Raw genomic sequence first — 21268 nt, 5'->3', positions numbered from 1 at the left:
AAAGGATAGACTCAAGAAAGTTACCAGTAATGTGAATAGTTGTTTTTTTACCCACACAGAACATAACAGCTTAATATAGAGAGGGCATTTCACAGAAATTCAATAGCCATTAAATATTTTAATGAGTTTATGTCAAAAGTTTTAAACATTTTCACACAAGTACATGAAAATCTGCTTTTACACAATCATTTAATCTCATAAGGGAATACCAAAAGGACATTAGTGGGCATTTAAAAACAAAACTGCTTCTGGGAATCATTATGCTAGTGATGTATGTTCCCTCCCCTTTCTGTCCTCCAGGTCTTCCACCACTTTCTGCAGCAGCCGTGGGTCCAAGTGAAAGTAGACGTACAGTTCCCTCTCCTGTCTGAGGAGGGCATTACGCTCCAGCTGAGCGCGCTTGCCTTTCACCTCTCCCATTATTTCTTGCATTATGTGCTGCAAACTCTGCAGCCGAGAGTCCACTTCCACTAGCTTGGATGTCAGCTCCTGTGGGGACATGAGCAATTGACAACAGTCAAAACAAAACAGAAATTCTAATCCCCTTAGAATGTGTTTACTAGAAATCCATTGTAACAAGGCAAAATTATTTAGTTCAGACATTATGTGCTACGTGGTGCTTTATTTCCCCTAAACACCCAGCTGCCCTCACCAAAACTGACACAATTGACAACAAAAAACCCTGATAAAACCAAAAAATAATGTCTTTTGGTCAGTTGACCAAGATGTGCTGTGAAATGCATAGAAAAAACCCACCTGTGCGTAGGGAAAGAGCAGCTCCTGATCAGTGGTGTCCAGAGGACCTACCTGAGGCCCCAAGTTCAGCTGCTGCAGCTCTGTGTATATTGCTTGGTGGAGCGCCTCGCAGTCGGTGTTAAGACGAGCCGCTGTGTAGCGCTGCTCCTGGGCAGCACCAGCCAGTGCGTCGCGAGTTGCCTGGAGGTCTCCTGCGAGTTTACAGGCCGTTTGGCCCAACGATTCATACGTGCGGAATGGTTCTGATCGGCTTTTGTCTGTGACGTGTTCGAGGATCTGAAGAAGTCTTTCAAAAATCACATAGAGCAACTTTTATTTCATTGTTGGGGGCAACATTTACTGTAATAGACTGAAAAATCAAGAGTCTGCACCGCTCACACACCTGCTGAAAGCTACATCCTTGCAGCTGATGATGGGGTTGTGTCGGGGGTTCACAACCAGGTCAGGGTGTCCCAAAGAATCAATTCGGAGCGTTGCCGCTTCACTTTCTTTGTCCAGCCTGGCTTTCACTTCCTCTAAATGTTGAAGACATGTCTTCCACCTTCTCATTTCCATCTCCTGAGCCAGGTGGACAAAGTCAAAGCAAGCCTTTTGGCGAAGTAGATAGTCTCGGACCTGGGAGGAAACACCAAACTATTACAACTGCTGCAGAGTAAAGTTGTTTGTTGGTATTTCGATCAGGACAGGAAAGCCACTAACCTGATCTTGTCTGTTAGTGTAATAGTCTTGCCTGGCTACTTGTAAATCAAGATCTCCCCTCACTACAGGCACATTAAGCAGCCTGGCTGATTCCTTCAGGGCAACAGGCACCGGTCCATGGAGTAGAGCCTCTAGCTCAGCTTCCATCATCTGCAGCTCTTTCTTGGACACAACCTCACGAACATGGAGTGATGAGGACATCGAAATGTTCTGGCAGAGTAGGTAAAAGCATATGAATAGACGTGACTGCATTGCGTGTGTATGTATTTGCCTGCCTTACCTTGGTATGAGAACCCTTTTCAGCCAGCCAGTCCACTGCAACCTGGAGACTCTTCTCCTCTGCTGCGGCCTGCATCAGTTGGTGCTGGGCCACGATATGAGCCCACTGAAGTCTAGCCATCTCAGTTCTTCTACGCTCCACCACGCATTCTTCACTTTTTCTCTCTTTGCTCCCATCACCGTCATCCTCGCAAGAACTGAGGTCATGGACCTGAAAGCGCTCAGAGCGAGACGTCTCAACAATGTCCGAGATGCCGTGGAAGAAATGCTTTTGAGTGAACGCAGTTAGTGTTTTAGTGTTAAGCTCCTCTTGCTGCAAGTAGGGAGCCAGCGGTAGCCGAGAGAGCAAGGCGGCTGGGTGTTTGGGTTCTGCTTTTCCATTTTGTTCAATTTCAAGTTTCGTTGGCATATACAAAGCAAGATTTTTCACTTTGTCTGTTAGCTTTTGCAATAAACAATTGGTGTCTGCATTTTCAGCACCAATTGAAGCAGTGGTCTCTTGGAGCTTTTGAACAGAACCCTCCAGTTCTGAGCCAAGTCGCAAGTCGACATCTGAACAGGAGGTGGCCAAATTCTGCAATCTTTTATAACGTTGCTGCTTTAGATCTCTCTCTTTGAGCAGTCCCTCGAGCTCGACCTCCAAGTCTTCTAAGGCAACATCATCCTCTGTTGCAAACACGGAGGATGGCAGTGATGAAGAGGGCCCAAGGAGATTTCCACCGCTCCCATCTGAAGGTCCGGCGGACTTTAGCAATTCGCCCAAAGCCACTTCATCCAGAAGCGGCTTGCCAGACTTCTTCAGCTCTTTAAAAGCACGCGCCTCCTCCACTCCAAGAACATTGCTCTGATTGAGGGTCCGACACACGAATCGCAAGAAGTGAAGGTTCTCTGGGGCGCAGTCAAACAGCCAGTCGAACTCGGACGCCTTCAGGGACGAAGCACCAGGGTAGCCGAGGCGGTCAAGGGCCTCCACAAATTGGGCACCACCTAACATGATGGTTTATACTCACCAACCTAATTTCATCGTGCGACCAAGTCGCACAAGAGCACAACGTGAATTAAGGATGATTACATGAGCAATACAAAGACTGAGTGTTGGTATGAAAACGCATACTCATAACCTACGAAGATTTCATTTCTCACTATTCCATATAATAATGAAATGCTATACGACTATCTTTAACTGTAACCCATTGGTCCTCCACAACAATATTAGGCACAGTTTAATGTTCCCTGACGATGATGGCCATATTTGTTCCACGTCTTAAACCGTTTAAACTAATAAATAATATTAGTTGTCTTAAAGTATTAGTGGGATGTTATTATATATTATTATGCTTTAACGTTTGTAAGCATTAAAAAGTAGCTAATTTTTCGTTGATATCCCACAACTGGAAAACAGAAACCAAGCAGAATATTTATCAGAGGCAAATATTGACTCTTTCCAGGATGGAGCTGTTTATATATCAGACGTTTTCGGGTGGGAAAAACTCTAAAATGAGCGTACTTTAGCATTAACATGACCTTTTGTACGGCTATAATGACGCCGCTCCTTTTTGTTTTGTTTTAGCTCGCATGTTTGTCAACACAGACTAACGTTAACAAGTCAGGCAGTGTGGAAGTATAGTAGCTGTTTAATAGGTGTACCATTCATCGAATATAAAAAGTGTTATTTGCGTGTGTTCCGTGTGCTGACTTACCACCAAACTTGAGCTTTTCCACAGAAACCTTCGTGTTTGGTCGACTTCCTGTGTGGGTCCCGCCAAAAATACAAACGACTTGGCGTCATTACGTATTAGAAATGCGACGCCCTGCGTCATGAGGGTACGTCCAATTTTCAAACAATCGACTTTTGGCATTCCTCTTTCTTCCTCTCCGCCCAGGCTTCCCACCGCACCACGGTCTCCGAACCCTTCTTACCTGCTATTTCCCCGCTGACGACGACAACTGGTGAGTTTACTGAGTGAAGTTAATACGACTCTATTTAACATTGTTTGTTCGTATAAACTTAAACTTGTCGATTTAGCCCCCATTTTTGTCAGAGGCATTTGTTATTTATGATCATAAACATGATCTACATTTGCCTTGCATCTCTTAGAGAAAATGCATAAAGTTGCCTACTCAGCATCACGTTACTGTACTCTTTTAACTAGATAATGCCAATTGATTGAAGTCATTCAATGATGAACAGTTTGTGCCACTGGTCCCAGTTTGGTTTTCTTTCTTGTAATGTATGTGTAAAGGATGCAAAATTGCATTGTTCTGACTTTATATATCACTTTTGTGTGTTCTGTTTCCAAGCATTCAGAAAAAGTGTTTACAACTGCTGCCTTCAAGCCAGATAAGAGATAAAAATAAATCATGGTACAAGCTAAATCGTGGAGCCTGACAAAACATTTTGATGGCTTCCCAAGTGATGCCAACTTTGAGCTGAAGGTGGAGGACCTCCCTGAGCCCAAAGATGGAGGTCAGCTGACTATGTCTAGATGCCTCTAATGTTCTTTCATTTGTCTCGAACATCCTATTTAATTGGCTATGTCTCATAAAAAGAGAAAGATAACATCTGTTGCCTTTTTATGTCAACTCTTGTTACAGAGGTGCTTTTGGAGGCTAAGTTCCTCAGCGTTGACCCGTACATGAGGTGAATATCTCTAAGAATTCTATAAATCTGACTATAAGAACTTTACATGTCACATTGGTCTCTCTCCAGGCCCTTCAGTGGGGTTCGCATGAAAGAAGGTGATGTGATGATCGGAACTCAAGTGGCAAAGTAAGGAACTTACGCAAACACGCGTCATTTTTGGCATGCTGTGTTTACAAAAGCAGTCTTGCACATGCTTTTAATTACAGAACAATGTAAACCAAAGGGAAAATGGACGATTGAAGTGTTCTTTGGCTCACTGTTCAAACGCTCAAAACAATTAGAATAAATTACTGTTTTGTTTCCAAGAAAGCTAAAAACCATCTGCCGCTTCTGTCATCCCATATGAATCTGATAGGAAAAAAGTTTGAGGTGAGACAGCTGTGCACTGCTGACCGTTGTTTCTCAATTTGCTTTTGTTTCTGCAGGGTGATCCAAAGTAAAAACAACACATTTCCCGTGGGAACTCATGTTGTTGCTCGTTGTGGCTGGAGAACTCATGTCGTCTCTAATGGGACGGACCTGGTCCACATCCTGCCAAACTGGCCAGAAGATGTCCCGTTGTCCCTGGCTCTGGGTACCATTGGCATGCCAGGGTGAGACAGATGTTGAGCGGATGGACTGAATTAAAGTTTGAGTCAGCCAGAGATTTGCTTATGTTTAAGGCAGATAAATGAGGAATTGGGCAAACAGAGAAGGTTCCAGATGTTCTGTCCTGCTAATGAGATGCCTGTAAACATCAGAAACTTCTCCATGGAAGCAATTACAAAGAGTTTCCATCTTTAAACTTAAAAAAAAAAAACATTTGAACTGCAGTCAACTCAAAATCCCTTCCCTGTCCTGCATAGACTGACAGCTTTGTATGGAATAGAAGAAGTCTTGGGTCTCCAGGAGGGTGAGACCCTGCTGGTCAATGCTGCAGCAGGGGCGGTGGGCAACGTGGTGGGCCAGATCGCCAAGATCAAAGGGTGCAAGGTGGTGGGATCAGCAGGCTCGGACGCCAAGGTGGCTTACCTCAAAGAACTGGGCTTCGATGAGGCCTTCAACTACAAGACCGTCGGTTCGCTCGAGCAAGCCCTGAAGAAAGCTTCTCCAGAGGGATACGATTGCTTTTTTGAAAATGTAAGCAGTGTGGCAATCTCTTAAAATAGTCAAACATTCCCCTTTCAGAGATTTAATAATCCCTTTCAGGTTGGGGGGCCCTTTTCTACTGCAGCTTTGCAACAAATGAAGGACTTTGGAAGAATAGCAGTGTGTGGAGGCATTGCGACATACAATGACAAAACACCACAAATGGGTAACATTCTCTTTATAAATGTATGCAGAAATTATCTTCCTTAAATACCGTAGTTCTTTATTTTGTTTTTGTCGTTGGAGTAATGCCACTTCCATACACTTGATGGCAGTATTGTGTTGGGGAAATTGTAGCGTTTTTACCGTTTGGAAATTAAATTCCATTCACCTCTTTGACCTCCTCCTCCCTGGCTCTCAGGCCCATACCCTCATCTGACCATGATCTTTAAGCAGCTTAAGATGGAGGGCTTCATGCACAGCAGGTGGGAGCACAAGCACCCTGAGTCCCTCAAGAGGCTGATGGGATGGGTTAAAGAGGTCAGTGAGTGATTGGAGAAGGACATTTTCTCATTTTTGACGTCATATTTCATCTTACAAAATTGAGTTGCCCTTTTTTTGCTCTGTTGAATTGTTCTCTGTCTGCAGGGTAAACTGCAGAGTCGGGAACATGTCACAAAAGGTTTTGAAAACATGCCAGCTGCCTTTATGGGGATGCTGCGCGGGGAAAACACCGGCAAGGCCATCGTTGCGGTCTAAAGAATGAGATCAAAGCAGTGGATTACGTTTTTCTAATTACTAAGCTCTTTCAGATTCATGAATAAAAGATGAAGATACAGGCATAATCAACCCGTCATTTTGCTTTTATTCTCAGACGAGCGTTTTTGTCCCGTGATAAACTGTAAGGCTTAGATTTGAACCAAACTAAATTTCCATATAAGGTTTGTCTCAAATTATTTTATATATTTATTTTTCTTTTTTTGGGGAGGGGGGGTGCAATTCAAAAGAAAAGGACACTGTAAACATGCTCTCACCCTTCTTTCAAAGCATGGAGGTTTTTTCTTTGATCATCTGAATTTTAAACACTAATTTGAATTTCATAAGGTCTTTGTGGTCATAGCATCCCACTTCCATAGTTACATGAGACACTTTTAGATCAGTAGTGTTACACTCTGGAGCTGTTGGGACACAGAAAAAACAAAGTAACATGCATATGTTTCTACTAGGGTAGTGAATAAGTAGTCTGAATTGTGTAGCAGCATGATATTAACTGAAATTATCTGTTGATTTTCATATAAGGAAAGGAGGATGGCGTCATTTAATGTCCCGTACGGTGAATATCGCCGTAACCTAATACTGTTGCCATTCTGCGGGAATTAAACTGCGCCGAACAGGTCGTTTACGGTAAAGAATTTGCCAAGTCATTGTGACTAGATCAGTACAATTGATCGAATTAAACATTGTCTATGATTGAAAGGGAGTATTTTGAAGATAAAAGCACGACCGAATGAGCGTAGAAGATATTAAAATAACTATTAAAAATAGTTCAAATTGATAGCTACTGCTAACGTCATGGGTTGCTTACCCTTCGTAATTCAGTATTTCATCTGGATTAAACAATCTTGAACCACACAGTGTAAAAAGGATAAAAACATGGTGATTCTCATTTATTTTCTCTCTAAAGTGTAAAGCTGAGAAACTTGAACACATACGAATCCTTATATTACATCAAAATAAGTGTATCTATATGTTCAGGAAAATGAGTAATATAGAAATTAAACATGCATTATTCTCAATTAAATGTATTGTTGAGGTTTATTGAAACATTTCACACGCCAAATAAGCTTTCGTCTAACCAATCCACCACGATTATCACACTATATTCGGGGTGTTTTTACAAATGTGCTCTTATTTTTAAAGAATACATGCTTCCGCTGTGTTTTGGCCTGCTAAACGTTAGCTTTCCACAGCCGCCATAAATACAGAACGTGTACCCCTGAAAGAACGGTTCTTCCATACTTGTGGGAATATTCCGCTCACTTTTCACGATGGTTCGCTTTGTGGCTGATTTGGTAAGTTTTAACGTCTACGGGTTGTTTTTTTCCCCGCCTAGCCCACATTGTTTATCGCTAACGTTATTTTCTTAGCCGACGGAAATAGCGGTGCTTTTCCACTCAGGCGCGCGCATGTTTCCTTCTCGTGCCAGCTATTCATCCGCCGAACTCAACGTTCTGGATCTTAATTTGAGCCTTTAGCGGCCCTAAACGCAACACTTTAATCGTCAAAACATCAAAATAGTGCAACAACCGGCCTATATTTAAAAGAGTGTCTGATTCCCCGTGAGTGGGATTAGTTCTAGCTACCATGTGAGTCCTTATAGACGTTACGTTTACACTTCAAAGTGAAAAGAACGTTAAACACTTTGACGGCTACGACCGAATAATCTGGTTAACACACGTGTTGCCCTTTTAATGGGGCCTTTAGCGGCAGGCCGCGCCGGCATGGGGATGTTTCTGGGCGGGTCTGAGCGTAATACAATGCTAATTCTAGAATGGGCTCATGTTTTAAAGCACATAGTTTGCACTGAAACCGCTCCAACGCGGTGCCAAGGCGAGTTAAGTTGTGTAACAATGTGGTCGATTATTAACCTGCCTTTAAACTACACTTATGAGGCCAATGTAAGAAATGGACATCACATTGGGTTTTATCAAATAACGGTGTTGTGTGACAGCGCCTTCAGTACGGGTACATTTTAAGCAAGAAAAAGTTATGTTCCGAAATCTAGTCTGATCGGACGTTGCATTTATGACTATTCAAGCCAATAAAGGGGTCAAAGGTCATAACACCCTTTATCAGGAGGATGTGTCAGGCCTGCGTTTACGTCATTCCAGATATATTACCGGTTAAAAGGAAGACAGAAGAAAAATAAATGTCTTTTGTGGCACTTGCGATGATTAAGTACATGTGGAAAAGCAACATCCGGAGGCAGAATGAGGAAATTGGATGTTGTAGATCAATGAATAACTAAGTGGCTCTAAAACAGAGTGCATGTTGTCAGTTCTTACTCCCATTTATTTTCTCTGTAGGATGAGTTTCAAGGCCTCCTGAAGGATAGTGGAGATAAGTTGGTGGTGGTGGACTTCACAGCATCCTGGTGTGGGCCCTGTCAACAGATCGGCCCACTGTTTGAAGTAAGTCCTTTGCCTGTGTGCTTGGATTTACGTCGCATAGCTGCGGCGTGACCTCTGTCATCAGCAGCTGCGGCGTCGTAAACGGGGAGACAAAGCCCTCTGCTCCTGTGTTTTACCTCCCTTCAGGCTCTTCGCATCAGAAGCACATATTGTGTAAAGGGAAGCATGAACATTTGACACATTTCCCGTCCTCCTTTACCAGGGGGGAGATTACAGTCTTATCTCCAGCGTTAAATCAGATATGCATGCACTGTTTTTTCCTGCCATCTCAATTCTCATCGCTGTTACAGCAAATGGCAAATCGACCGGAGAACAAGAACGTTGTTTTCCTGAAAGTGGACGTGGACGATGCCGGCGTAAGTGGGTTTTGATGTTATATCAGATGACATAAGCTTGAGGAATCATCTGGAGTCTGCTCTTCTTTTACTTGGAAATATTTGGCTGCACTTTTTATTATTGATCTCTATTCTTGTAATTATTATGTTTCCTGAGAAAATCTATCATTTTGATTGAGTTCCAACGTGTTGATCCACCTTTTACAGCTGCGTTTGGTCGGTTTTAATGTTGATTTGTTTTCTCCAGGATGTGAGCGAATACTGCGACATCAAGTGCATGCCTACATTCCAGTTTTACAAAAATGGAAACAGGGTAAGCGGTATATTACCTGAGCATATGATCCATGTTTTTGTGCCCGTTTGACTGTTTTAAGTCGGCTCGTCTTCGTTCTGTTAACCTGCTGCGTTCTTGTGTTCTGCCCGTCAGGTGGACGAGTTCTCCGGCGCTAATGTGGAAACACTGAAAGAAAAACTGGAAAAACATAGAACATGAATCAAATTATCCACCGTTGCCTTCTGCCGTACTTAGAAAAAGTCAATATCCTGTTAGATACAGTAACAGTCAGGTCTTCTGCTCCCTACAGACATTATTCTCACTCATGTATTGGTGACGTGCTTTTGTGCTCAATTGAAGTTTAGACTCTATACCAGACAGAAACAGTAATAATAATAATGATGACCTTTTTATGCTCCTGTCAGTTGTTGGTCCACTGTGGATGTAATAAATGTGAGGAGAAACCTTGGTGCCATTGTGATTTATTTTGGGATGTTTTGGCAGATTTAAGAAATGACAGCGAAGTACACATTTATATATCGAATACACTTGAATTATTTTAAAAAGGTCACCCTTGGAAGAGAGACCAAGAGAAATTTCTTTTTGAAATTTGATTTCCTTTTTAGCCTTAAGGAAGTTCTATTTTTAATAGATAACATATTTTAAGAAGCTTACCGGGTGAGCAATGACTTAAACTGAAAGCAACCTCAACAGTGACCGCGTGAGCATCCAGTACATGAAAATACAGACAACACATTAAGCTGATATTTAAGTTTTGTCATTTGAGTATCGGTGGGTGTAAATAATGGTGACGGGTTGGCTGGTTTTGACCAGTATGTTGGTGGAGGCAGTTTCAAAGCAGTAATCTGACTGCCTCATTTCTGAGGGCATGTTGTTATTCCAGAAGAGCAGCTACATTATTTTTGCATCAGACAGAAGGCGGACATCAAGAAAAAGAATGCAAATTCTTCAAAGGGCTGTTACTAAAGGGAGGACACAAAAGATCTTTAATTCCTACTTTTTATCTTTAATTCGAAATCCGGAGCATCTGCCCAAATTCCCTTTTAATAGGATGAAATCTTGAGCAGGACCGAGATGAGGAAGTATGTTAATAGGGCATTTTTCATGGATATTAGTCACAAATTGCTTCAAAAATTATGTTCGAAACGTATGTGATAGAGCACATTCAAATGCACGATTTAAGAAAAGAAAAGACGTAGACAAACGAGCTTTGAAACCTGTTTGGATGTGTAATGTTTATATGAGTGGAGAATGTTGTTGAGTGGATTTATGGCATCTTGTTACGCAACAAGAGCAGCTCCAAGATGTGTGAGGATTGTAAGAAGTTTACCAGGAGTCTGCCAGGGGCAAAATGAAAGGAGAGCCTCAGACTTTGATTTTTCAAGGTATTTGGAGGGTTCTTCTCTCCTCCCAAGCACAACCACACCTCACCTTAACTTTAAATTTAAAAAAAAATGTTAAAATAAAAGAGTGACCACGTGAACTTAAAGTGCAACACGTTGGTAAAAATACTTGAACGCAACTTTGCATCGTTTTCAAATAAAACATGTAAATACACAAATAATGTCACATGGTGTTTATATATATTTATAATATAGTAATAAATGCCCCCCCCCCCAAAAAAAGGATGGAAGTGTGAGTTGCTGACAGAAGAAGCAGGTTTTTGTGTGAAGGTTTCATCTGCTATATTGACGCATGTTGCTGAATTGTTTTTGTCTTTCAGCTTGTGCGGATTTGTAATGCTGATGAGCAAGACTTGCTGGAGAAAAATCAGTGAGCTGAGAACATGAATCCTGGGACGGACTTTTCATGTCCACATCACTCTTGATGATCACCTGAGGACCCTTTCATCAATGCTCCCCTAAGTTGTTCGTCCAACATGGTGCTTTTAATAAGTGTGATGAGATAAAGGTTTTTAAGCAGTAATTTAGATTTTAAACGTTTGCGCTGCTGTGAAGGACTCGTTAACCTCGTTGCAAACAATATTATTAGTCAGGATGAGCAGATTTTGTGCAGATTTTATAGGAACCCCCCCCCCCTTTTCTGGCAAATTTAAACTTTAAAACATTGCTTCAAAATTTGTTTCTCACACTTTTCAACACTTTTCCTCACGTCTTAGCAAGGAGAGCCGGATCTCCCCAACTTTATTAAAATGGTCAGTCCATTAATTAACATTAAATGATAACGCTAAAGGCGTGACTGTGCTGTATGGTTGCCCGACACCAGGGGGCGCTCAGGCTCCATCGCTTTAACTTCTACAGCATTTCCTGGTCAAAGGCTCCATAAAAACAAACGACGTGCTATTTTTAGTTGGGAAAACATTAACTTTATTATCCTATGATGGCGATAGTAATGTTTGAGTGATCAACGCCGCAAGTTTAAAATCAAACGAACAACATTACGTCTCCTGTGACTGGAAGAGCAGAAATGTAATAAACTCTGCCACTGTCAAAGTCCAACTTGTGTCCTTTACATGGTTGAAGATTCTCCCTGTAGGCCTGTTTCAGAGAATTAATATGATGAAAAGGTGAAAAACAGCGCTCAATATAATCAAATAAAACCAGAAAGAACCCGTCAACAAGGTCCAATTCGTACACCTGCCCACCAGGTTCAGGACAGAACAGCATTAAAAGGTGCTGGGCAAGTAAATGTGGCGCACTTGTCAATTAGAAGAAAAACTTGTCAACTCATAAGATAAAACAGCTTTGTTGTGACCAATTATACGGGTTCTTAACACGTAAATATAAATAATATTCAGCAATCGCTTTTGCCACGTTTGAGTGGGCTCAATTGCCCGTGTTTATTGGTTTGGCTCAGAACACGTTTTAACACTGGCTTTAAATTCAAATACAATAAAAACTGAGTCTTTCGTTCCGATTGAGCGCAAAAACGCACACGGTTGTTACCCACATTATCCAACAACGCCCAAAGTTTCGCTTTTATTGTTAGTGTAAAGTTAGAGGAGTTAACGCGCCTTGTAAACAATACGATTTCAAAATTAATGTCTTGAGAGGGTTTTGTCAATTACAGAATTGAACTGAAAGCAATGTTGCTACCAAAACGTTCGAAACCTGAGAACTTGATCAAACCGGATTTAATTGAGTTGCATACATACCGAACTTACCGTTGGTTTCACCCTCTTGGAACGAGGGCCGCCTCTCCTATTTTGGTAAATAAACACCCTCTCTTCCGGTTTGGACTTCGGTTGTGTAACTTCCTGTCGACGTGTTTAAAAGTGACAAACTCCAGAGTTCCGCAACGTAAAGTTGTTGGTCTTGATTTAAGGTTATTCACCATGGTTAAGGAAATAACGTCCAAGGTAAGTTTAAAACGATGCTTTTTGGCCCCTTTGATCATGCAGGTGAAGTAATTTACTGTTTTGCCGGCGCCACCGGGCAGGACAGGTAAACTACAGGTAAAGGTGGTTAAAGTTTACCGGGCGGAGCCGCATTGTTTAATTGATACTTTTGATTGATTAAACTTTGTATTATTAGGTTTCCCTCCTCTTCCTTATTAATAACAATGGAAAGTTGTGTTTGGACTTTTTTCCACACATTATTTCTATTTTTATGGCAGCCATATTGAGCAAAACTGGAGTATGTTTTTTTTTTTTTTCCCTAAATTTTGTTTGCTCTCTGGAGCTAAAAGACCTAATTTGAGTCGCTTATTTCTTTAGTGTGTTCAGACTGGAACACCGTATGAATGGGAGCGGCCGCGAAAAGCTCACAATTGGCGTCTGCTCTTCCGAAATGCCTTTTAATCTGAGCAAATAGACGATTTTAGGACGTTAAAATGCCTTCATGGTCATTGTGTCAGTCTGTGACAGCGTAGGATGGCGAAGTCAGGTGTGACCAGCCCCTCGCCGTCCTACGAGGGGAAAATCGGCTTTAAAACATGGTGAAAACAAATGAAAACAAGCCAAAACTGACATTCACAAGAATCCCTGCTGGTGCTCAGGAATCGATGCTGTAAATCGGCACAACTTCAACTTTTCATCTCTTATTGATGCGTTTTTGACTCGACTATAGCGCGACGTCAGGTGAGGCTTCCATCTGTGGCCGCACCCATAGAAATTAAAATTAAATTAATTTTATTCAAATTAATTAGATTGAATATGGAAGACGGCGATTACTACCTGCTGTAACACCTGATTTCATCTATAGGGGGAGTTCGACGAGCTCCTCAGCAGCAATAAGGGTAAGCTGGTGGTGGTGGACTTCACAGCAACCTGGTGTGGCCCCTGCAGAAGCATCGGCCCCAAATTTGAGGTAATGGCATTTTTTTTTTTTTTATTTTTTTTTTTTTTTTTTGTAATACGTTTACATGTGTATATCAGAATTATTTTACTGTTTTGATCTGATAGGCACTTTCAAAGAAGGAGAACAATGCAAACGTGGTCTTCGTGAAGGTGGACGTCGACAAGGTCCCGGTAGGTTTTCTCATTCCTTTGTGTGCGTCTGTGTATTAATAACGCAGAAGTTTACCTTTAACGCATGTCAGGAGTTGTGTTTATTCAGGAAATTAGGTGAATAAAAGCTAGCCTGTTTTTTTTTTCTTTTTTTTTTTTTATTACCCAGATGATTTATTTAAATGTTTTTTTCCCCCCAATTAGGAATTGACTGACAAGTACAAAGTTACCGCCATGCCCACATTCATGTTTTTCAAGGATGGAAAAGTGAGTTGCTGATTGGAAAAAGCAGTTTCTTTGTTTTCTTTTGTATAAAGGTGTACTCTGCTAGAGTTGTAATCTGAACATTTGAAGTGATTTACAACTGGATGAGCTGGGGTTTTTTTTGTTTTTTTTTTAAAGAACTTAATTTTTTTTTGTCTTTCAGATTGAGACGATCGTTGGTGCTAATGAAGCAAAACTCGAGGCGAAAATCAATGAGCTGAGAACATGAATCCTGGGACCGACATTTGCAGCCGTTGCGTCTTTAGCTGATGTTCATGTCCAAATCACTCCTGATGAGGACTCTTATCTACTTTTTTAATGCTTCTGTCAGTTGTGTCCAACATTGACGTAATAAATGCGATGAAAATCTAGAAACCTTTGTCCTCCTCCGTATATGTGAATGCATCTGCAGGGGCAGCTTGATGGAGACATTTATGCTTTATTAAAAATGTGAGAATAGTTTACACATATACATCAAACAGTCACATCAATGGTTTTTACACATGATACAAGCGTATAGCAGCATATGTTTAACACCTGTCAGTCTCTATATAAAAAAATACAGCTTTATTTTACAAAATGGTTCTTTGCCTTTTAGAGATGACGATGGGTTGCACGTATGTCGCTTAACTTTACAAGAAGTCCCATCATAAGATTTACAGGAGTCGGTTTAGAAGCGGTGGTATCCTGACTTCCTCTTCCTGTGAAAAGCAACAAACGCCTCGTTTGTAATATAATGGCGACGGACTGAGGACACTGCTTCATTGTGTGGAGTAAATGTAAATGACCTGGAGCAGTCGTTTCCTGTCCAGCCCGGACTGCAGTGGCACCTGTTTGGCCGGATGCACCGACCGTTGTTGAGGCATGGCGAGGAGCACACGGCTGCGGGAAACAAAAAAGAGGCCGCTGACGTTGGGGGGAGCAAAAACAACACTGGTGTGCGTCTCAGCCTAACTGGCCGTCATCGGCGCGCTCACCGCTGTGGCACCGCGTGCCTGTCCAGCCGGTGGGACACTCGCACTGGTAAGGCGCCACACACCGGCCCCCGTTTAGGCACGGCAAGATGCAGATGGCTGCAAAGGAGATGATCGGGCTTTAATATGTTTGCACTTCTATCGCCGTCTGGTAAAACCTGCCGCGCTGGTTACAGGCGGAGTGTTATCTGACACTTACGCTCCTCGCACAGCCGGCCCATCCAGCCCTCGGGACAGGAGCAGATGTTGGGCCTCTGGCACATTCCTCCGTTCTGGCACTGCAACCAACAAATGGCTGAGAGAGAGAGTGTGAGAGAGAGAGAGAGAGTGAGAGAGTGTGAGAGAGAGAGACAGTGTGTGAGAGAGAGTGAGAGAGTGTGAGAGAGAGAGAGAGAGAGAGAGAGTGAGAGAGAGAGAGAGAGAGAGAGAGAGAAAAAAAAAACAGACAGGTTTCATCAGAAGGACTCTGGGAAAGTGTTGCTGGAAGCATGCCCGGATTCCTTGTTTGGCCTTTTAGCTCTATTAACACCTCGAATGAGGAAATGATTTAATCTCACTCGGAGAAAAATTCCCTTAAGTTTGAGCCAAGTGACTGCAGAGTTCCACTTAATTACGAAAATCAAGATAAATAATCTAAAGTCTAAACGCTGCAGAGACGAGGGCTTGTCTGGGCTTCAAGAATGGAGCTGAACCAGGAAAAACCACCTCATCATCATTTACAAGAAAGTGTCTAAAGCGAAACAAAAGAGGTCAGTCAGGAGGAGGAAGGGACTCTGTCTGACTACACAAACCACATTATTTCTTAAGAGTAACTGTTGTGGAAACAGCTTCTCTGTGCAATCTAGGAGGAACAGCTTGGTGTTTGGTCAAGAGCAGGAGTCCAGAGAAGAGCAGATGAGCTGAGCAGATGAAGCAGGAAAAACAGAGAGAAATGGAGAGAGAGAGAGAGAGAGAGGCTCCCTGCTGTCAATCATGCTCTCTCTACCTCTGCACGTGGGAGGCGGCGTCCAGGTGCCGTTCTCCAGGCACCGGCTCCTTCCGATTCCCTCCATGGTGTAGCCGCCGAAACACGAGTACAACGCCACATCCCCGAACTGGAACACTGCCCCCCGAACCACCCCATTGGCCACGTGGAGGGGGGGGCCACAGGACACCCCTGTACAACAGCCCAGATGGAACGACCCATCGGTTACGTTATTATCTCCCCTGTATAAATGAACATCTGTTTGGAGCCTCGAATTAATGGAGAGATCAACATATTTAAGGGTACAGAAGAGCCTAAGTGTATAGAGGAGGATTAATATCCTGCAGAAACGCACAGCGAACCACAACCACAAGAGAGTGTGGACAGACAGAGGAAAAGGCCGTGTTGGTTTGTCTGGAAACTGTTGCCATGGAAGCAACGGAAACACAATTAATCAGAATGCTTTTGCTTTTAACCAGGAGTTACAGGGGGAAGCGTTGCTTCGAAAAGGCGATACGCAGCCAGCGACGCACGCAGAGCGGCTGATGATTACCAGGTCGCTTCAGAACTCGACCAGGACCTGACAAAAACATGCAGCGGGGGAGGGGGGGCGACGCGGTTCAGGGTGAGAAGCGTGGAAAGTCGTTGGCTCGGTGCTCGATTGTGAACGAGAGACTTTTTCACCTACTTTCGCACACGGAGCTGATGTGGCTCCACGTCTGGTCCGGCCTGCAGGTGATGGTGCCGCTGCCTTTGACCTCCTGACCCCTGGGACAGGTGACGCGGACGGACTGTCCGACGCGGAACTCCGCCTGGGGGCCGGACCCGGGAGGAGGCGGGCAGCGCTTGGCTGCAAAGAAGAGTAGCGAGATGAAATCGTGTCGCCCTTAAATGTGCGTTTGGGGACGCGGCGTCGCTCACGTTGGCAGGTGGGGAAAGTGGAGCTCCAGGCGTTCCCCCCGATACACACCACCAGAGGTTCCCCCACCAGGTCGTAGCCTTTGTCGCACTGCACCTCCACAGCGCGCCCGCCGTTCAGGTTGCGTTCCTGCGCCTTGCCGTGCAGCACGTGTTTGGGCGCGTCGCAGCCTCCGGCCGCCGGCGCTGCGGGTGGCAACAGAGACTCTAAGATCTGGCAGACGTACGACGGTGAGGCTGGCGGAGCAAAACGTGTCCCTACGTTCACACGTGGGCGCGGGCGCGCTCCAGGTGCCGTTGGCCAGACAGGAGAGCGTCTTGGGGCCAACCAGCTGCAGTCCGGCGCCGCACACGTAACTCACGCCCTCTCGGTCCGCGTCTCCTCTCATCTGGACCTGCGCGTTCTGGACGGCGGGCGGAGGTCCGCAGGACTGCGCTGCGGGGACACGAGACAGGAAATGGACGGGGGGGGCTGATTGAGCGGAGGGTCAGTTTGGTTTTGGGGAGGGTGTTTTGGATTCTGAGGACACCGCAGTCCTGATGGAATCATTTAAAAACAAAAAAACTAAACCGGTTCGCGCTGACTGCCAGGTTGTCCAACTATTCGCCGTCCTGCCCCCTTGTGTGCTTGTTTCACTTTCAGCGTGAGAAAAATATGCGATTGCCTACCGACGCAGACTGGACGGGTGCCACTCCACGTTCTGTCTCCTTGGCAGGTCTGGACAGAGTCGCCCTGTAAAACAGATAAACTGATAATCAAAAGCAGGGACGCATGCATCTCGTCTCAGGGCGTGTCTATTGACCCAACATAGAGACTAGGATATCGGTTGGTGGTTCATCAGGGAACAGTTTTTATCCTGTTTGCTGTGTTCACAAACCTCTGATTGCTGCAGAGAAAACACGTGACTTCTGTCACGTCGCTGTTGGCCAAGTCCTCTGTTGACAGTAATTAGTTTAACACTAATCAGGAGACAATGGCCTCTGCTGTAACAGCTCTTACAGTTTTCCCAGAAAGGGTGATTGCTTCACTACAGTGCTCGCGAGGCGCTGCTGGGGGAGCTAATTAAACGGCTGTAGCTGATGGTCGGTACCTTCATGGTGAAGCCTGGCAGGCACGAGTACATGACAACGTCGCCATAGGTGTAGCTGTCCCCTTCGGTGACGCCTTGAGGAAGAGGAGGGGGTCTCTCGCAAACCACCGGCTCGCAAGAAACTGAAGAGATGCTTGGCGCCCAGGTTCCACCCAGCTAGAGTGGAAGAGTCACATTTTTTGGAAAAGCTCAAAAGCTTTTACTTATGTAAAGTATTTGACCGGCGTCTCTCTTACCCGGCACTCAGCCAGCGCTGATCCCTGCAGGTAGAGTCCAGGAGGGCAGGACAGAGTGATGGCCCCACCCACGGGCGTCAGCTCCTTCCCAGTGATGATGACGTGGGGATTGGAGAAGTTCCTGGGTAGCAGGCAGGGGAGGGGGCCGCAGCGGATGCTGTGTTTGGACCACGTGCCATCGCTCTGGCAGGACAAAGTGGACATCTGTGTGGCTAATTGGTAGCCGTCTTCACACCTGGAGATGCAAAAAAGGGAAAATTAATTTGACTGTCTAAATAGAAAGAGAACCTCTCCCATTTCCCAGGCTAATCTCCCTAAACCACAGTCAATGCTAGCACTTACCTGTAGGTGATCTGGTTTGGAAAGGTAAAGTTGCCTCCCACCACACGAGCGTGGACAACAGCTGGAGGTTGTCCACAGCTCACAGCCTCACAGGAGATCCTGGGCTCCCCCCACCTGCCGTCCCTTCCACAGGTGAGGTGTGAATACCCCTTTGGCCGATATCCGGGCCGACACCTGTAAATGACGGTATCGGAGAAGGCTGCAGTGCCGCCCTGCTGCACAGCGTTGGGGACCGCGGGCGGGGCGGCGCTGCACCTCCCCCGGCCGCACATCGGCACGCCGGGGCTCCACACCCCTCCCTTCTCACAGACGGCCTGACTGGGACCCAGCAGTCTGTAGCCGTCATCGCACCGGAAGTGCACGCGGTCTCCGCAGGCGTGGTCCTGGCCCAGCACCGCTCCGTACCTCAGGGTAGGAGGGGAGCAGATGCAGGGCTTGCACCGAGGCACCGTGCCCGCCCAGGAGCCTTGAGCGGAGCACCGCAGAACCGGATCCCCCAGAACCTCGTAGCCGTCGAAGCACACGTATTCCACCACGTCGCCGTAGTTGAAGCTGGATCCGTTCAGGAAGCCGTGACTGATGTCCTCGGGTGGGTCGCAGCTGATGATGTCACAGCGGGGTTCCGGTTTGTCCCAAAGTCCGTCAGACTGACAAATACGCGTGGGAACGCCGTTGAGAGCGTATCCCTCGTCGCATTCGTATTTTATTTTGTTGTTAAAGCTAAATTCTGACCCCAGAACGCGACCATTGGGTATGGAGGAAGGTTTGTCACAGGAGGCGGGTACGCAGGTCGGAGACTTGTGGCTCCAGGTGCCATCGGCCTGGCAGATACTGACCGATTTGCCCTGTATGAGGAAGCCAAGCTGACATTTCAGTTCTATTTCATTATTAAACCTGTACTCATCTCCTGTAAAGGAGACATCGCTCGGGACTATGGGAGGTCCACAGACCACTGGCTCACACGTGGGCTTCTGCACGTCCCACCGTCCGTCTGCCTGACAGGTAATGATCTCACTGCCCTTAAGAGCAAACCCAGGGCTGCACTTGAAACGCAGCACGCTGGAAAACAGAAAAGAACCTCCGTGAGCTATACCGTTAGCGATAGCGCCCGGGTCACCGCAGGAAACAGGACGGCATGTTGGTGCGGAGTGAGTCCACGATCGACCTGATATGCACTGCCTCACGGGTTCCCCCTCGAGCACGTAACCTTTCTCACAAGTGTATTTCACCATACTGCCCAGTGAGGTGTCCGTCACATTCACCCAGCCGTGATCTGGATTAGGAGGAGACTGGCACTCTGCTGGGACACAGGAAGGCGCTGTCCCGTTCCAGCCTCCATCCTCCTGACACATGAGCCTGGTGGGGCTTGTGAGGTCATATCCTTTGTGGCAACGGTACTCAACTAATGTCCCGTGAAAAAAGCTTAAATTCACCGGCGAAGCTGCCGTGTCTCTAGGAGCGGCGCTGGAGCCACTGCCCGAACCTGTCACTCGAACGTAGTCCCCAAAGTCGATATGGGGAGGGAGGCCGCAATCTGACAACACGCAGACGGGAATGGAGCTCGACCAGCCGAACTCCTCGCAGGTCAGGTGGTCCTGGCCGACCAGTTGAAACCCTGGAAAACAGCTGTAGAAAATGGTGACGCCAAAACTGTGGTCCTGACCTTCTACAAATCCATTTTCTAGTGGTTGGGGTGGGGTACATGACATTTGCACACAAGCAGGTGGGTCGATGTCCCACTCCCCACTGGCAAGACACTTTAAAGTGTCTGGACCCTGGAGGCGATATCCACGGAGGCAGGAGTAGATGGCACTGTGACCAAATTGGAGTTTTGTAAAAGCCACCTTCCCATTGGTTATCCGTTTAGGAACTGAGCATTCAATTGGCCGACACGAAGGTACCCCTCCAATCCAGAGGCCCTTCTCTCCACAGAGAACAGTAGAATTACCTACCAAGTTATAGCCAGTCTTGCAGTTGTACAGTGCTTTGCTGAGATACATTAGACCCTGGACATCGACAATCCCGTTTGAAATCTCCACAGGCTGAGGGCATTCAACCGGAATGCACTCTGGGACAGGACTGCTCCATTTCCCGCTGGCTAAACAGGACACAGATCCTTCCCTTTTTAAAGTAAAGCCTTCCATGCATGTGTAGTTCACCACAGAGCGGAAGGGGAATGGTGCAGAAGGAGTGGAAGGACCACCAGAGGACACCTCAGGCAAGGGTCCACAAAATACCTCCTTACACACCGGAAAAGTGTCATTCCACTCCTGGGATGGGGTACATCGGAGCGTCCTGGCACCCTGGAGGACATACCCATCCTCACAGGATAATTCCACAGTCCCAGAATCAGCGTCCAGACCCTTTAAGACCAGGTGGCTCTCCTCCAGCGGTGGTTCAGGACACTGCACCGGTGAGCAGCGCGGGCGCCTCAACTTGTCCCACTTTCCATATTTCAGACAGGTCCAGTTTGCATCCCCGATCAGCTCGTAACCCTCGTCGCACACATACTGCACTTTACGTCCCACCTGGAAATCGGAACCCCTGTAGTGTCCGTGTACAATGTCGGGTGGAGGATCGCAGGTCAGAAGGACACAGGTGGGAGGGTCAGTGCTGGACCACTGGCGGTTGGCCTGGCAAACTCGGTCCGGACGACCGAGCAGTCTGAAACCTGCGTTGCAGGCATAGGTCACCTTGCTGTTGAAGGTCAATCGGCCTCTGCTCTGTAGAGAGAGAACAATTGATACAACTTTTAAAGATCCCAGTACCTCTCTAGGTCTAATATTATAGGATATGTGCTCTCC

At 45.7% G+C, this 21268-nt stretch overlaps 5 protein-coding genes and 1 long non-coding RNA gene across 8 annotated transcripts in view; 3 read left to right on the top strand and 3 right to left on the bottom strand.

The window, feature by feature from the left end:
• Positions 1–98: 98 nt before the first annotated feature.
• Positions 99–3572, bottom strand: haus3 (HAUS augmin-like complex, subunit 3). 2 transcript variants are annotated; one of them, XM_029840660.1, is made up of 6 exons: positions 3435–3572; positions 1736–2748; positions 1456–1665; positions 1139–1371; positions 757–1042; positions 99–489 (listed from the first exon to the last, which is right to left on the bottom strand). In XM_029840660.1, exons 2-6 carry the CDS (start codon positions 2726–2728, stop codon positions 259–261), a joined length of 1953 nt encoding a protein of 650 aa, XP_029696520.1. In that variant the 5' UTR covers positions 2729–2748; positions 3435–3572; the 3' UTR covers positions 99–258. The 2 variants fall into 2 exon arrangements, with proteins under 2 accessions (XP_029696520.1, XP_029696521.1); XM_029840661.1 differs by having other exon boundaries at positions 808–1042.
• Positions 3557–6291, top strand: LOC101078055 (prostaglandin reductase 1). The gene is made up of 9 exons (XM_003978566.3): positions 3557–3684; positions 4036–4201; positions 4330–4375; positions 4445–4504; positions 4804–4971; positions 5224–5497; positions 5567–5672; positions 5868–5986; positions 6095–6291. The coding sequence occupies exons 2-9, from the start codon at positions 4096–4098 to the stop codon at positions 6203–6205; spliced, it is 990 nt and encodes a 329-aa protein (XP_003978615.2). The 5' UTR covers positions 3557–3684; positions 4036–4095; the 3' UTR covers positions 6206–6291.
• On the bottom strand, positions 5719–7129 carry LOC115250755 (uncharacterized). Its single transcript, XR_003889337.1, has 2 exons — positions 7032–7129; positions 5719–6624 (listed from the first exon to the last, which is right to left on the bottom strand). It is a non-coding gene; the product is annotated as an uncharacterized lncRNA (long non-coding RNA).
• A 239-nt stretch (positions 7130–7368) lies between these two features.
• Positions 7369–9712, top strand: txnb (thioredoxin b). The gene is made up of 5 exons (XM_003978555.3): positions 7369–7518; positions 8533–8637; positions 8928–8993; positions 9220–9285; positions 9400–9712. Exons 1-5 carry the CDS (start codon positions 7495–7497, stop codon positions 9463–9465), a joined length of 327 nt encoding a protein of 108 aa, XP_003978604.1. The 5' UTR covers positions 7369–7494; the 3' UTR covers positions 9466–9712.
• Positions 9713–12437: 2725 nt separating this feature from the next.
• On the top strand, positions 12438–14307 carry LOC101075346 (thioredoxin-like). Its single transcript, XM_003978554.3, has 5 exons — positions 12438–12586; positions 13431–13535; positions 13631–13696; positions 13880–13942; positions 14103–14307. Exons 1-5 carry the CDS (start codon positions 12563–12565, stop codon positions 14166–14168), a joined length of 324 nt encoding a protein of 107 aa, XP_003978603.1. The 5' UTR covers positions 12438–12562; the 3' UTR covers positions 14169–14307.
• A 51-nt stretch (positions 14308–14358) lies between these two features.
• svep1 (sushi, von Willebrand factor type A, EGF and pentraxin domain containing 1) overlaps positions 14359–21268 on the bottom strand; it is a 49651-nt gene continuing 42741 nt past the window's right edge. The window contains exons 38-49 of one of the 2 annotated variants that reach the window (XM_029840658.1): positions 18465–21187; positions 18123–18357; positions 17887–18042; positions 17465–17528; positions 17058–17231; positions 16799–16981; positions 16566–16727; positions 15899–16069; positions 15113–15208; positions 14917–15012; positions 14728–14821; positions 14359–14640 (exon numbers count right to left, since the gene is read on the bottom strand). In XM_029840658.1, coding sequence (XP_029696518.1) covers positions 14610–14640; positions 14728–14821; positions 14917–15012; positions 15113–15208; positions 15899–16069; positions 16566–16727; positions 16799–16981; positions 17058–17231; positions 17465–17528; positions 17887–18042; positions 18123–18357; positions 18465–21187 — 4185 coding nt within the window. In that variant the 3' untranslated portion in view covers positions 14359–14609. The remainder of the gene's footprint in view (positions 14641–14727; positions 14822–14916; positions 15013–15112; positions 15209–15898; positions 16070–16565; positions 16728–16798; positions 16982–17057; positions 17232–17464; positions 17529–17886; positions 18043–18122; positions 18358–18464; positions 21188–21268) is intronic. The other variant, XM_003978565.3, reaches the window with a different exon arrangement.

The sequence above is a fragment of the Takifugu rubripes genome, chromosome 8 (assembly GCF_901000725.2).
Source record: "Takifugu rubripes chromosome 8, fTakRub1.2, whole genome shotgun sequence".
Classification (NCBI taxonomy): domain Eukaryota; kingdom Metazoa; phylum Chordata; class Actinopteri; order Tetraodontiformes; family Tetraodontidae; genus Takifugu; species Takifugu rubripes.
This window is presented reverse-complemented; position numbering and strand designations above follow the sequence as displayed.